At 45.8% G+C, this 15,928-nt stretch overlaps 1 protein-coding gene across 7 annotated transcripts in view; it reads right to left on the reverse strand.

The window, feature by feature from the left end:
• HUWE1 (HECT, UBA and WWE domain containing E3 ubiquitin protein ligase 1) overlaps positions 1-15,928 on the reverse strand; it is a 779,197-nt gene that overhangs the window by 434,049 nt on the left and 329,220 nt on the right. For all 7 annotated transcript variants that reach the window (XM_033921870.1, XM_033921880.1, XM_033921834.1 and 4 more), the window contains one exon: positions 7,562-7,831. In XM_033921870.1, the coding sequence (XP_033777761.1) occupies positions 7,562-7,831 (270 nt within the window). The remainder of the gene's footprint in view (positions 1-7,561; positions 7,832-15,928) is intronic.

Here is a 15,928-nt window from a genome sequence, read left to right on the forward strand (position 1 = left end):
GGCGGTATGGGGCTTAGGAGGAGCCTTCTGCTGCTGCGGGCTTCGAGGCGGAGGGCGAGAGAACGCCGGCGTGGACTTCTGCGGATACCGCCGGGGAGGCAGCTGGTAGGTCTTGGGTGGGGCGTGTTTCGCCTTAGCCCGGACCAAGGAAGAGAAGGAGCGTTTGTGTTCGGAGAGGTGTTTCGGGCCAGCCTCGATGGAATCATCAAACAACTCGTTTCCCAAGCACGGGAGATTGACCAACCTGTCCTGCAGGTTCAGGTCCATATCGACAATGTGGAGCCACGCCAGCTGACGCATTGCTACCGCGAAGGCCGAGACCCTAGACAACAGTTCAAATGCATCATAGGAGGCCTGAAACATGTACAGCCTAAGCTGCGACAGTGTATCCACAAGCCGGCGAAACTCCGCACAGCTCGCAGAAGGCAAAGCGTCCTCGAAGGATGGCAGGGCCTTGATGCACCACTTGAGATAAGAAGTAAAAGTAAAGTTATAATTCAGGACTCAGTTCGCCATCATGGAGTTCTGATAGAGACGCCTCCCGAACTTATCCATTATCCTGCCCTCCTGCCCTGGCGGGACAGCGGCATAGACCTTGGACCGGTGAGACATTTTAAGGGTAGACTCCACTACCAAGGACTGGTGAGAGAGCTGCGCCTTCTCAAACCCTTTGCAAGGCACCTTCCGGTACCGAGACTCCATTTTGGAGAGAATAGCCAAATTACATATTTCAAATCCGATATATTCTAATCACAAAATAGAAAATAATATTTTTTCAATCTTTTGTTGTCTCATCATTTTATTCTTCAAATCATGTTGGTCTTAAGTGCATGTTCAGCATCTCTCTTATCTATGTCTCCTATAAATCCCTTTTAGTATTTCCCCTGTGCCCATCTCCCTATCTTCATCATCTCACTATTCAAAGATCCCCTCTCCGTGTGTTTAGTATCACACCTCTATATCCCTATGCCCCCATCCAGCATCTTTTTGCTTTCTTATTCTCACTCATATCTAGCCATCTTCTCTGTGTTCATATACTCTCCCATGCATTAACCCTTTGTGTCCATATATCATCCCATGCAGCATTCCCCTTTTTGTCCATTCCTATACTCCCATCCATGTCAAAATTTTTAATGATGTAATATTGTGTACTTGTTGTAAGATGATAAAATTAATAAAGAATTGGAAAAAAAAAAAAAAGAAAGAAAGAAAGGGATGGAGGGAGTGTTGGCCATTAGGAAAATAAATTTTGCAATACTGCTTGGCCAAAGTGACCATCCCGTCTGGAATAAGGTTCCAGACAGTAGTGTGGTGTGAATGTATGAACTGAGGACCAAGAAGTAGCTTTACAGATTTCATCAATAGGAGTGGAGCATAGGAAAGCAACTGAAGCTACCATAGCTTGGACTTTGAGGGCTGTGACTAGACTGTCAGTTGGAGCGCAGCCTGAGCATAACAGAAAGATATTTAAGCTGCCAACCATGTAGAAATCATTCTTTTAGATACAGGACATCCCAGCTTACTAGGATCAAAGGAGATGAAAAGTTGAGGAGAGTGGCTGAGTTTTCTGCAAGTAGTAAGCCAACACTCTTTTGCAGTCTAGAGCAGTGTTTTTCAACCGCTGTTCCGCGGCACACTAGTGTGCCGCGAGATGTTGCCTGGTGTGCCGCAGGGCCGCCGGGCCCGGAGCTGACAGGGGGCCCGAGGCAGGGGCGCCAGTAGCTCGCCAAGGCAAAGTGAGTCGATCACCCAGGACTCACTTTGTCTTGGCGATCTAATCTATCGAGCCGATAAGTCTTCTTCTCCCCGACGTCAATTCTGCAGTCGGAGAGGAAGTTCGGGCCAGCCAATCGCTGCCTGGCTGGGCGGAACTTCCTCTCCGATTGCAGAATTGACGTCAGGGAGAGCATGCGTCGGCGTCGGCTTTGGGGCCTGTTATCCATTGGTGGGTCCTGTTCCCCGATGGCAGCGGCAGTGGCTTGGGGAACGGCAGGGAGAAAGAAAGAAAGGGGGCAGGCAGGGAAACAGAAGGAAAGAAGAGAAACAGAAAAAAAGAAAGAAAGGTCAGGGAGAGAGGAAGAAAAAGTTGGGGGAGGGAATGAGGTGTGGAGGAGAGAAAGCATACAGGCTGATAGAAGGGAAGAAAGATTGGATGCACAGTCAGAAGAAGAAAGTGCAACCAGAAATCACCAGACAAGGTAGGAAAAATGATTTTATTTTAAATTTAGCAAAGTGGAGGCAGTATTACCACAGTTTTCAAAGGAATTTGCCCAAATAACTTAATAGTTAACTGGGTAAATTCCCAGAGATGAAAACTTCCCTTCACTTACTATGCACAGTTCTGAATTTATATCTGCTGTCTATATTTTACAATATGGTCACCTTTTACTAAACCGCAATAGTGGTTTTTAGCGCAGGGAGCCTATGAGCGTCAAGAGCAGCGCTGGGCATTCAGCGCAGCTCCCTGCGCTAAAAACTGCTATTGTGGTTTAATAAAAAGGATGGAGGGTATATTTGTCTATTTTTGTATGCTATAAAAACCAAATACAGAGAGAGACTGAGAGCTGTTGACGAAGGGCTACGTGTGTGTCTTTCTTCGATTCCAGCCAGAATATCAGCTTTGTGTTCAGCCAAACAGGCCCAGGTTTCGCACTGAATAAAGTATTTTATAATTTTTATTTCGTAATAAAGTAATTATAAAATACTTTCTTTGTGTTTATTTGATTCCTATTCAAGAGAATTACTTTATATATAGTCAATATAGGCAGAGAGTTAAATTTTTTAACATTTTCTAATGGTGGTGTGCCTCGTGATTTTTTTCATGAAACAAGTGTGCCTTTGCCCAAAAAAGGTTGAAAAACACTGGTCTAGAGAGTGTGAAGAGCCGTCTTCTCCAGGATGAGAATGAGACTTAGGGAAAAACACTGGAAGTACAATAGATTGATTGAGATGAAAATCAGTGACAACTTTAGGAAGGAAAATTTGATGGGTGCGAAGCACAACTTTGTCATGGTAGAACACTGTGAAGCATTTGAAGTTCACTTTTCGAGCAGAAGTATGGGAGATGAGAAAACCCACTTTCCAAGAGAGGCATTTGAAATGAGCCATAGACATTGGTTCAAAAGGAGGATTCATTAATTTAGCAAGAACCACATTAAGATCCCAAACCACAGGAAGTGGTTTGAGAGGTTTGACATTGAAAAGTCCTTTCATGAATCTGGACACCAGAGGATGAGTAGTGAGAGGTTTTCCATCAATTGGTCTATGAAAAGCGTTGATAGCACTGAGATGAACTCTAATCGAAGTGGTCTTGAGGCCTGAATTGGATAAATGTAGAAGATACAGAGATGTAGAAGATATGGATAAATGTAGAAGATATGGATAAATGTAGAAGATACTGAAGATACAGAGGTGGATTTAGCATCATGATGAAGAATACACCACGAGGAAAACCATTTCCATTTCTGCAAACACTGTTGCATAGATGGTTTTCTTGATGCATCTAAGATAAGCATGACAGGCTGGGAAAGATGACGGTCAGCCCGAGAAGTACCAAGTTGTCAGTTGCAATGACTGAAGACTGGAATGCAGAAGAGATTTGTGATTCTGCAAGAGAAGACATGGAAAAATCTGAAGCGTGATTGGTTCCTCGATACTGAGTTGAAGCAGAAGGGAAAACCAGGGTTTTATGGGCCACCGAGGAGCTATGAGAACCATGAAGGCCTCTTCTCATTTAAGCTTGACAAGTATTTTGAGGATGAGAGGGATTGAAGGAAACACAGAGAAAGAAACTTCAGTGTCCAATCCAGTAGAAAAGCATCCGCTTCTAGACAGTGAGGAGAGTACTGCCTGGAGCAAAACTGGGGCAGCCTGTGGTTGAGGGGGAACACAAACAAGTCTATCAGAGGAATCCCCCCCCACTAACAGACGATGTGATGCAGAACTACAGAGTTGAGTGTCCATTCAAGTGGCTGAAAAGACCTGCTGAGTTTTTCTGCAAGAGAATTTCTTTCCCCTTTAATGTATATTGCTTTCAGAAATATGTTGTGCGCAATCGCTCAATTGTGCCGTTTGATTGTTTATGTAATAATACATTGTGACCTGATTGTTCATGTGGATAAGGAGGACGTGGTTGGTGACAATGTGCTGAAAAGCTTTGATAGCATTGTAGATCATTCAGAGTTCCAACAGATTGATATGGCAAAGCTGGTCACAGGCAGACCAGTGATCTTGAGTGCGAAGACTGTACAGATGAACTCCCCCCCAAGTGTAGGTGTAGTGTCAAAACCTTCTAATGTGGAGGTGTGTGGAACAATCATCCTCTGGAAAGATTGGAAGAGCTCATCCACCACTGCAGAGATTGTCAAAGTGAAAGAGTGATGGTAATGTGGGTTGAGAGCTTGAGACCATCGAGATGCGAGAGTCCACTGAGGCGTCTTTGAGATGAAGTCTCACAAATGGAGTAACATGCACCATGGAAGCCATGTGATCCAGTAGTACCATCATTTGCCTGGCTGAGAGGGATGGCAGGTGAGAAGTGAGTGCAAAGTTAAATCAAATTTTCTAGTCTTTGCTGAGGGAGAAACGCTCTGAGATGAATGGTGTCTCACAGAGCTCCGATAAATTGCAGAGTCTGAGAGGGCTGAAGTTGGGATTCGGGAAGATTGATTTTGAAACCCAACTGCTGAAGGAAGAGAATTGTTAAGCGAGTCGCTGCAATCATCCCTTGAGAGGTTGGATCATTGATCAGCCAATAGTCCAGATAGGGGAACACCTGGAGACCCTGAGCCCACAATGCCCCTATTACTACCACCAGGCACTTGGTAAATAATCTGGGAGAGGATGCAAGGCCAAAGGGCAGGACCTTGTATTGATAATGGTGCTGTTCCACCTGAAATCTGAGGAATTTCCTTGAGATCAGTTTCACTGGAATGCGAGTATAAGCCTAGATCTAGAGAGCATAGCCAGCCATTGTGATCTAAGAGGGGATATAAAGTTGATAGGGAAAACATCTAAAACTTTTCCTTCACTAGAAACTTGTTCATACCTCTGAGGTCTAAGATTGGGAGCCACTGTAATGGTTAGGGGCATCTCCCAGTTCTTGTGAAGAGTCTCCTTGAGAATATCATGCAAAGGTAGTCTGAGAAGTTCTTTAGGAGGCTCATCATAATCTAAGGTCTCCAAGTATTCAGCACTGTAGGCAGGATCACCTTCTAGCTTGACTGGTAGCTCTTTGCCCAACTGCCTAATAAATTAGGTAAAAGAAAGCTTTCAGTAGGATATTTATCCCTTGGTGGAGACTTTTCCGAGGTGGTGTGTCATAAGCCTCCATTGTAGACTCAGATAAGTCCTCAGCTGAATCAGACTCAGTTAGTCATAAAAAAGCTTTGGTGAAGAAGTGCGCCAAGAAGATCGATGCTGATGTCAAGCCCTGTGTTAATCCGATGATGATGATGATATAGGATGTGACACTCTTTCACGCTTCGAAGACCGTGAGGGAGAAAAATGTTTTCTCTTCGAAGCTCCTTAAGAGGAGCAATGCTTACTGGACTTGGAGAGTCAAGATGAGGAGGAAAAGTGATGATACCTTGATGAACTGGAGCAGGGCCTCGATGGAGAACTGGACCTGCGATAAGATGGTATGCGCTTGGATGTGGAACGTTGATGCCAGTCTGGAGACCCAGTGTTGGTACCACAGGACCTGGTGGCCTTATGCTTGGGCTGGGCTGGTACCAAGGGAGTCAATGTCGGCGTAAGGAGTTTAAACATTTCACTCACTTGGAAAAGCGCAATGAGCTTTTCACAGAAGGAAAGCAAAAGTACCTTTGGCCTTTCTGCCGGTACCATCGGTGCCTTGTCTTTGAGGGTAGCCTCGAAGAGGATGCACACCTCGATGTAGGAGAGGCAAGATGTAAGAGAGGTCATCACTTGGTCAGCATTAAGGGATTCTATGCAAGAGTGACCTGCGACACCTGTTGGGAAGCTGGTGGCTTCTTAGCGGGCTATCTGATGATGGTATCAATGTCGATGCCTTCGACGTCAAAGGTTGTGATGACTTCTCTGCTGGTGCCAATTTTTCTTGTTGAAATTTCAGCTCTTGATGGAACATTTCTGCAGGGTAGAACACTGAGTACAAGGTTCTACAGGGTGTTCCGGGCAAGGCACTGCAAAAGCACCAACTGTGGGGGTTAGTGATGGAAATTTGCCTTTGGAATCTGCAGCACTTCTTAAAACCCGTTAACGGCCAAATCATCGACAGAAAAAGCGCCTCAGCCAAATTGAACACAATGGCTGAGGAAAAGAAACGACCTCATCGGGCAAAGCCCGGAAGGAGGAAAGGAAGGAAAAAAGTTTCTTCACTTTTTTTTTAAGAAATTTAAGTAAACTTAAAATTAAGTAAAAATTAAGTTAAAAAAAGAAGAAAACGTGTGCGTGGGAAGGCAAAATGCAAAAAATTTGAACGGTGTTCAAAAATACAACTTCTTAGTTCTGCAGAAAGCTAAGAACTAAGGACCTGGGAACGGCGTCGGGCAGGAAGGCACTCGCGCATGTGCAGTGCAGGCAGTTCTGAACTTTCTCAAGTTCTTAAAGTGGCAATGCACTTTTAAAGCTGTCCATACCGGGGCTCCATGGATGACGTCACCCACATGTGAGAATATGCTGCCTGCTTGTCCTGGGATAAAGGGCAGCTCCAGGACCTTAGTTCTTCTGGCCAAGCCCTTCCTTCCAATGCAACTTCCGATTTCGCCAGAAGTTACATCAGAAGGAGGGACTTGGCCGGAAGATGATCCCGGAGCAGCCCTGTGTGCAATGTTGCCTCTTCTTCAACAAAGCTACTAGGAGGCTGGTAGGCCTACCCTAGGAAGCGCAAAGGGGCCGAGACAGGGGAATCACAGGTTTTAGGGGTTTGTTTGGTTTTTTTTTTTTTTTACCAGTTATGACCCGTTATCGGGAGCGAGGGAGGGTGTGTGGGAGCGGGGCTGTTGGACCCACGAGAGGGAGGGAGGTGGGCTGTTGGACCCTTGAGAGGGGCTGCTGGCCAGTTGTCCAAGGCCTAAGAGGGCCTAATGGGCCATGGAAAATAAAGAAAGCTTAAGTGTTGAAAAACCTGAGGAATTTCACAAGAATCATGGTACCACACAGCAGCAAAAAGGACTTACAAATAATAAATAAGGAAATTTTTGCCAAATAGTAATGCTTGAAAGACTCTCGAGATGCAAGTTTAAGACAGCTTATATAAGCATGCCCAACTTGCTCCAAAGAAAATTTGACACTGGCAAGATCTTACATAACAGCACAAGGCAGGATGATGCATAAATACACAGTTCAACACTCTAAAGTTGCAGTTTACAAGCTGATGAGAGTTTCCACATGGGCTCTGTCGGATGTCATCACCAAGTGTAAGAATCTCTTATTTTGCTTGTCCTTAGAGAATAAAAGCATCTCTCCTAAACAGCTCTGGAAGATCCTAGGGATGCTAGAAGACTGATTAGCTTCCCCCATCCCATGAAATGGGGTGACAAATTCATACATGCACACTAACAAGCAGACATATCCTTACCTGATTGACTACCTGTTTAAGGATCATGTCCCTATAATCGGCACCATTGCGTTTGATGGCAGTCATGATAAGATCACAGACACGGTAGACTGTGTCTGGAAGCTCATCTAGAAGATGGAAGCAGCCTGGTAACATAGTATCTGTAAAGCCATGCAATTCATCTTGCTCCAATGGTTCTGAATCCTGAAACTTTTCTAAGCACTTAGCTTCTTCTTCTTCCTGCTTTTCCCTTGCCTTCCGCTCCTCTTCCTCTTTTCGGCGAGCTGCCTCCTGCAATTCAAGAGATCAGTGGCAACATCAGATAAAATGAAATTGAGAAGCCATAACTACAGATATCCCATGTCTTCCCCTTAAACTAGTAAATAGCTCGGGCTTATCAATGGCAGGTTTTATAAACTTTTCTAAAAGCACTTGTGAGGAGCCATACAAGATTCTGCAAGATTTTTCGGCTGCATTAAGGACAGTCTCCTCCTGTGTTCTATGATCATGGCTCTAGATTTCTCCTTGAGCCTCTGTTTAGGTACATAACAGATATTGTAATGTATATCTAAGCTTCTCTGCACTGTACTAAACAGTTCTCCATATACTGTTGTGTAAGTCACCTTGAACCTTTGAAGGCATAGTGCGACACATAAATATCCAGATTAGATTAGATAAATAAATGCTATAAATGTTCTCAAAGTTATCATCATGGACACTTGGAAGGTCCTAGCAAGCACTACTTGAGTCCTGCTTGTTTCTATTTTTCTATTCATATGACCCTACATTAGCAATTCCCTACCCACCAACTACATCCCCTTTCGCTTTTGGGGAAGTAAATACTGTATTTTTTGCTCCATAAGATGCACTTTTTCCCCACTCAAAAGTGGGTGGAAATGTTGGTGCATCTTATGCATCGAAGATACTTTTTTTTTTTTTTTTTAAACACCCCACCCCCTACCCCATCGTACCTTTTTAATACCTGGGCCCAATACGGCTCTCCCTAGCGTCGGTGAGCGCCCGGCTGTCTTCTTGGCTTCCCCCACAGCGTCCTCCGGATTCCCCCATTTTAAGTTAATTAGGCTCGCGACGAGCGGGGCCTTACCTCCAAGCTGTTTCCTGCACCCAGCGAGAGAGGTCGCCTTCTGCGCAGTGACTGCCTTTGAGCTAATTATGGCAGCCTGAAGAGTGAACCTAGCAGGCTGCCATTGGCCTCCGAAGCATGTTGCCTCTGCCATGGTCCCGCCCCTGACGTCAGAGGAAATGTGTTCCGGAGGCCAACAGCCTGCTAGGTTCACTCTGCAGGCTGCCATAATTAGCTCAAAGGCAGTCACAGTGCGGAAAATGACCTCTTGACAGAAAGGGAGAGCTGTGTCTCCCCCGATCTCCTGCCCCAGGTAGCGAGCAAGAAAGAGCAACTGCTGGGGAGGCAATGAGAGCCTGCCAATTTTGAGGCATGCATTCGGGCCTGGGCAGAAGCTGCAGCCCTGCACTGTGAGGGCTTCTGCCACCCATCCCAGCTCAATCCAGCACCGTCTGGGAGCTGGAGATAACGACCTCATAGGGAGCAGCAGAGGTAAGGCCCCGCCCATCGTGAGGGCCCTGGCAGGACGCTGGATCTGGACACCGGGGCGGGGGAAGAGAGAGACAGAAAAAAACCTTGAAAAAAGGGCAGATGCTGGACTAGAGGACTCAAAATGTTAGCAGAAGGAAGACAGAAAGAGGGGAAAACCTGAAACAAAGGGAGGCAGAAGAGAGGGGGCAGATGTTGGACTTGGGGTTTATAGAGGGAAGAGAGAGAGAGAGACTGCAGTGATGTGGAAAGATTCTGGACCAGGGAGGAAGGAAGGAGAGAGAGAATCAGAGAAAGACCTGGAAGAAAGGAGAACAAATATTGGACATGGGGGGGGGGGGGGGGTTGGTAAGCAGAAGACAGACAGAGAGAGACCTGGACCAAAGGGGAAAGACAAGAGGCAAATGCTGGACTATGGGGGGTGCAGGCAGAAGAAACAGAGGGGGAGAGACCTTGAAAAAAATGGAGAGATGCAAGATTATAACAGAGGATGGAGAGAGAGGGAGACCTGGAACAAAGGTAGTGGTAGGTACAAAGGAAAACTGACACTGGATCTGGGGAGGGTAAGCAGAGGGAAAAGAGATAGAGACTTGGACCCAAAGGGGATGGGGCTGGATTGTGAAAGAAATGTTGGATGCAGAGTCAGAAGGAAGTCCAACCAGAAACTAATTAAATCACCAGACAAAAAAGGTAGAAACATTATTTTATTTTCAATTTAGTGATCGAAATGCGTCAGTTTTGAAACTTTATATCTGTTGTGTGTATATGAAAAATGAAAGGAAAAAATTGCATTACAATTAGTAGGGGGGGGGGACAGGGTGCAGAACCTGGCAAGGAATGTGTGATTGGGTGCAGAGCCTGGCAAGAAGTGAGGGGGGCTGGGTGCAGAGCCTGGTATATGTTAGTACACAATTTGGTTCAGAATGGGTTTTTTTTCTTGTTTTCCTCCTCTAAATCTAAGGTGCATCTTATAGTCAGATATGTCTTATAGTGCGAAAAATATGGTAATAAGATTATACTGTGCATATATGAAAAATAGATGGAAGAAATTGAATTACAATTAGTACTATTATTATGGGGGTGGGGTCAGGAGTGGATCCTGGGCGGGTCTGGGGTGGAGCCTGGTCAGGGGTACTCGGTTGATATTTGTTAGACTTACAGGATACTTGGCTTGAAGAAATTGAGAAACATTGTTCTAAAGTACAGGGGAAAGAAACAGGATTCTGCATCTAGCATTACCCTGTCTTTGGCTGCTTTCTAGCTGGCTGGAGGAGAGAAAGTATCTTCTTCCTGGACAAGAGCAATGCGAGGCTGCCACCAAAAGGACACTGAAAAGACTTACTGCTGCCCCTCCCCTTTGCCATGGATGACTGCCTCATTTTGCCTAATGAAAAACATATCCCTGCAAGTCTTAATTGGGTCTTTGTGCCATATTAAGGCTTTGTGTTTGATTATATGAACTGTTTCAAATTGGTTATGCTTTATAATCTCTATTAATTGTATTTTAATATTTCTATTTATTCATTTAAAATACTGTACTTGTAAGTGTTCTAGGCAGCTTCCATACAATATTTATAATAAAATCTTGAATACAAAAAATTAAAATTGAGTTATATAACAACTAATACTTATTACATATCTGCTGCATTATAAATGAAAAATGTACCCTTTGAAGAAATATTTCCTTCAGCACAATGAAATTTGCTCATTATATGGTTCAAAAAATTTGCAAAATTTTTAGTTCACTTGAATGACACAACAGACATAACAGATCAAGGCTCGAGGCAAACTATTCCACAGACTAGGACATGGGTGGGGAGCGAAAGCCTTTCTCAGGATTCTTAGGATTTCCCCAATGAATATGCATGGGATCTATTTGCATGCAGTGCCTCCATTGTATGCAAATAGATCTCATGCATATTCATTGGGGAAATTCTGAAAACCCTACTGGATTGTGGCCCTTGTTCCCCACCCCTGGACTAGGACCCTTTATTTTAAACATTGACAAGTGTTATACATCCAGTCATAAAACTGTATAAAAAAGGGGGAGGGGCTGGAGGAACAGCATCCAGAAAATTTGCATCAAAGGATCTTAAGGACCTTGCAGGTTGATAGATTCATAATATAGAAGCAATCAGTGGGGAAAACAAATTATTACAGAAAAGCTTGCGAGCGGTTGCCCAAATCCAGATTTTCTAGGCTTCCTGGCATAACAGGTGAGAGCCCGTGCCTCCTTGCTTGTTTATGTAGTACATTGCTACTTGATTTATTGTGAAAAGGAGGAGGACTTGAGGGTAGAGAAGATGATGAAAGGCCTTGAGGGCATAAAACATTGCTCTGAAGATCGTCCATATGAGCCCCCCAGACTTAAGGGGATGTGTGCATCGTGATGACCTTGTGATGAGGGGGCAAGTGAAAAAGCAGAGCTCTGGAGAGATTGGAAGAGGTCATCCATCGAAGTGACTGCAGAAGAGATGAGGTCACAGATATATGTTGTGAGAGACGATCCATCACCACTGAGATGCAAGGGTCCACTGAGGAGTGCGAAGATGTAGCCTTGCCAGTGGTATCACATGGACAGTGGAAGCCATGTGTCCTAGAACCATCATGTGCCTGGCAAGATATGGATTGAAAAGGAAGTAGTTGCTGACACAGATGGATGAGAGCCTGAAGGCGATCTTGAGGAAGAAACACTCTCATGAAAGTGGTGTCTAGGATTTCCCCAATGATCAACCAGTTGTCCAGGTAAGGGAAGACTTGAAGGCTGTGTGATCGGAGAGATGTGGCCTCTACAATTAAGGCAATTTGTGAAAACTTTGGGAGATGCCAGGCCAAAGGGAAGGACCTTGTATGACACTGATTGATTTGGAAACGGAGGCACTGCCTGGAAACGGAATGAATTGGAATATGTGTGTAGGCTTCCTTGAGATCCAGAGAGCATAGCCAGTCGCTCTGATTTAGGAGAGGATAAAGCAGGGTGAGGGATAGCATCCTGAATTTCTCCTTGACTAGAAATTTGTTGAGAGCTCTGAGATCCAGGATGGGTCTCAGTCCTCCCATCTTCTTGGGAACTAAGAAGTAACAGGAGTAGAATCCCTGCTTCTGCTGATTGAGGGGAACTTCCTCGATGGCATTCAGCAGGAGAAGGGATTGAACCTCCTGCAGATGAAGGGAGGACTATGCAGGGTCCAAAACATACTTGTTTGGAGGATGGTCTGGTGGCAGGGTGTGAAAATTGAGTGTGTAACCCTGACGAATGATAGTGAGGACCTAGAGATCTGATGTTATGAGCTCCCAGTGAGCAATAAAGAACTGGAGACAGCCTCCGATGGGCTGAGGCAAAGTCTGCAGAATGATGACATTGGCTATGCTCTGAAGAAACATGTCAAAAAGGCTGTGTAGGCTTTTGGCGTGGCAGTCTGTTTTCGCTGTTGACGTGGTTGCTGCTGTCTCTGTTTCCTTAGTTGAGGCGGAGCAGGGGTCAAAGGTCTGCAGCAAACCTTCTCTGGTATGAAGAAGCTGGTCTGAAGGGATGAAAAATAGGAGGCTTCTTTTTGGGCTTTACCAGTGTCCCATCTTGTCTCATGAGCAGACAATTTCTGGGTACCTGTGTCCATGGAGGCACCAAAAAGCTCATCCCCCAGACAAGGTGCATTGGCTAACCTGTTTTGATGGTTGATGTCTAGTTCAGAAACTCAAAACCAGGCCAGATGCCTCATGGTCACTGACATTGCTGCAGCACGTGAGGTAAGTTTGAAAGTATCGTAGGTTGAACAAACCATGTACTTGCAAGCTGGAGCAGATCAGAAAAGAAATGTTGAAAAGCGTGAAGCTTACGTTCTAGAAGATATTTTGGAAACTTGTTTGACGAAATGCATCATTTAGATGGAGAAGTGAAAATTGTAGTTGTCAAACCGGTCCACAGCCTTTCCCTCTCTGCCAGGGGGCACAGAGGCATAGACACTAGCCCCTGAAGATTTCTTTAAAGTTGATTCCACCAGGAGAGACTCATGTGGAAGCTGTAGTTTGTCAGAGAATCCAACTTGCGAGGAGCCACAGGGATGGTAAGTGGATTTCTAGATTTTTATAGAAAGTTTCCCGTAAAATGTCATGAAGGGGAAGCTTGAGAAGTTCCTTGGGTGGTTGATCGTAGTCCAAGGCATCGAGAAACTGTTTAGATCTTTTAGAGTCAGTTTCCAAGGGAATGGACAAGATCTCAGACATTTTCTGTAGAAACCAAGAGAAAGATGATTTTTCAGACACTACAGAAGCCTCTTGAGAAGAGTGGTGAATGGATTTGTCATCTGAAGAACCTTCCTTGTCAGTTAGAATAAGGTCTTGTTCAGAATCTCCCTAGAGGTCTGAATCCTGAGTTGTCCGGGATTGGTGCCAAGCACTCAGTGACGAAGGCTTGAGATGTTTTAACTTCTTTAGTGCCTTTCCTGAACGCACCGACATCATCTAAGGTGACGTATAGGCTGAAGACGACTGGTGTTGGCGAATCATCGGTGTCGGTTTCTTAGTGAAACGTGGCGGTACTGATGTAGACTTATTTGCAGGTGCAACTGGTGTCGAGGTTTCAGACCGGACTGGCACCGGGGGAGTCGGTGTCGACATGGACAGAGTTGAGTCGGCACCAGCAGTTGGAACTGCTCACGTAATTCCTCTTATAGCAACTCAAGCCGGTACTGGGCAGACTTGCACGGTCCGAGTCTGTATATGGGCATTTGGTGGAGGATGGGCTGGGGAGGGCTTCAATGGCTGGGAGAGTATAGATGGGCTGGAGTAGGTTATAACGGAGATTTCGGCAGTAGGAACCCAAGCACAGTACCGGGTAGAGCTTTGGATTCTTGCCCAGAAATAGCTAAGAAGAAAAAATTTAAAAATTTAAATTGAATCAGGTTGGGCAGACTGGATGGACCATTCGGGTCTTTATCTGCCATCATCTACTATGTTACCTATTCCCATTATTCGTCCCTGCAGAAGAGAGGACTCTCAAGAACCGCCTTATTCAGCAATGGAGGGAGATTTGACACCGGCCAATCGACAACGCACCAATCGACATTGGTGGAACCATTGTCAGTGTTGAACACTTCAGTGGGTAAGCTGGCTATAGATAATGACACGGGGAAAAAAATCTGTTCCCGTCACTGCCCCATCCCCGGCCCACCGTCCCCTTCACCGCCCCGTCACCGCCATTCCCTCCACCGTCCCCGTCCCCGCAGCATCCATATAAGCTTTAGTACTGCATTATTTAGCTTATTCTTATAAATCAAAGTTCTGGCTGCTGAACTAGAGAAAGAGAAAGGGCTTTGTTTATAAATTTTTATCAACACAAAAAATAAATAAATAAATAGAATTTATTTTTTTCTACTTTTGTTGTCTGGTTCTGCTTTCCATATCTTCTCATTCAATTCCTTCCATCCACTGTGTGTCTTTTCTCTGCGTCTTCCATTTGGTGTTACTGTGCCTCTCCCTTCACCCCCCCCCCAAATTGGTCTAGCACCCATCTTCTTCCCTCCGCTCCCCCATAGGCTGGCATCTGTCTTCTTCCCTTCCAGCGTCTTCTCCCCAATCTGTCTTCCACATTTCCCTTCAGGGTCTGTTCCTCTCTACCCTCTTTCAATCTCTGTTCTATTCCTATCTACCACCACCCTTCCCTCCCTCTATCACCATCTGTTCCTTTCTACCACCCTTCAGCTCCTCTTACTTGGCTTATCTACCTCCCTCCCTCTTATTTTCGTGGCACGTTACAATGTAATTTGTGTAAGCCGCTGGAACCTGCGAGCTCGGTCCCTGTCCCATCCCCACAAACCATCTCGCTTCTGTGTTCCTATTTTCCCCATTTCTAATATCTCCCCTATGTATCTGGCATTGACCCCCCCCACCCCCCGTGTCCATATACCATCCCCATGGCATGTCTTCTTTATGTCTCTGTCTCTATGTCCCAAGCACATAATTTCCCCTCTTTCTGTTACCTTCCCGTGTCCAGATTTCCCCTCTCTTCCTCTTTCACACCAATGTGTCTCTTCTCTTCAACCCTATCTAGCTTCTTTCCCTCATTCTTCCCCCCCCCCTGCTTCCAGCATCTGGCTCACCTGCCTGTCCTCCCCTTTCTTTCCTGCTATGGGTTTCTTTCTTTCCCTCTTCATCTCCTTGGCCCAGAATCTTTTTCCCTTTCACTCCCTCCTTCCTAGTGTGAGCCGGGAACAAGCGCGATTGCGTGGTCCAGCAGCCCCACCCGATCGCGTTTAGCCAGCTCCCTCCCCTCCACCTCACCTTATATGCCGAGTTTGCCGGTTTCTTTTTCCCGCGCGAGTTGATCAATCTTCTCCTCTCCTGCAACTTCCTGTTTCCGGTTGCGTCAGAGGAGAAGATTGATCAACTCGCACAGCCACACGTGCGCGTCTTTTTAAACGCATGCGGCTCGGGAAAAAGAAAGCCGGCAAACAGCATATAAGGTGAGGTGGCGGGAGGGAGCTGGTTAAATGCTGCGATCGGGCGGGTGGGGGCTGCTGGATCGCGCGATCTTTGATGCCTCACTGCGGAGACAAGACCATTCACCGCTCCACGGGGCGGTGAATGGCCTTGTCTCCGTCCCCGCAGTGACTACTATTTTTTTTCCCCCGTTTCGGCGACTAGCCGCGGGTAACAACCACCGTGTCATTCTCTAGCCGGCTAAGAAGCCTTCCCCCACCCCTCTGGACTTCAGGTCAAAGCAGCAGTGAGTCAAGTCAGTGAGGCCAGCAGCGTGCTAGATTTTAAAAAGAAATGGGATATGCATGTGGGATCTCTAGCGGGGTGAAGTTCTGAGG

Source organism: Geotrypetes seraphini, chromosome 1, assembly GCF_902459505.1.
Source record: "Geotrypetes seraphini chromosome 1, aGeoSer1.1, whole genome shotgun sequence".
Lineage (NCBI taxonomy): Eukaryota > Metazoa > Chordata > Amphibia > Gymnophiona > Dermophiidae > Geotrypetes > Geotrypetes seraphini.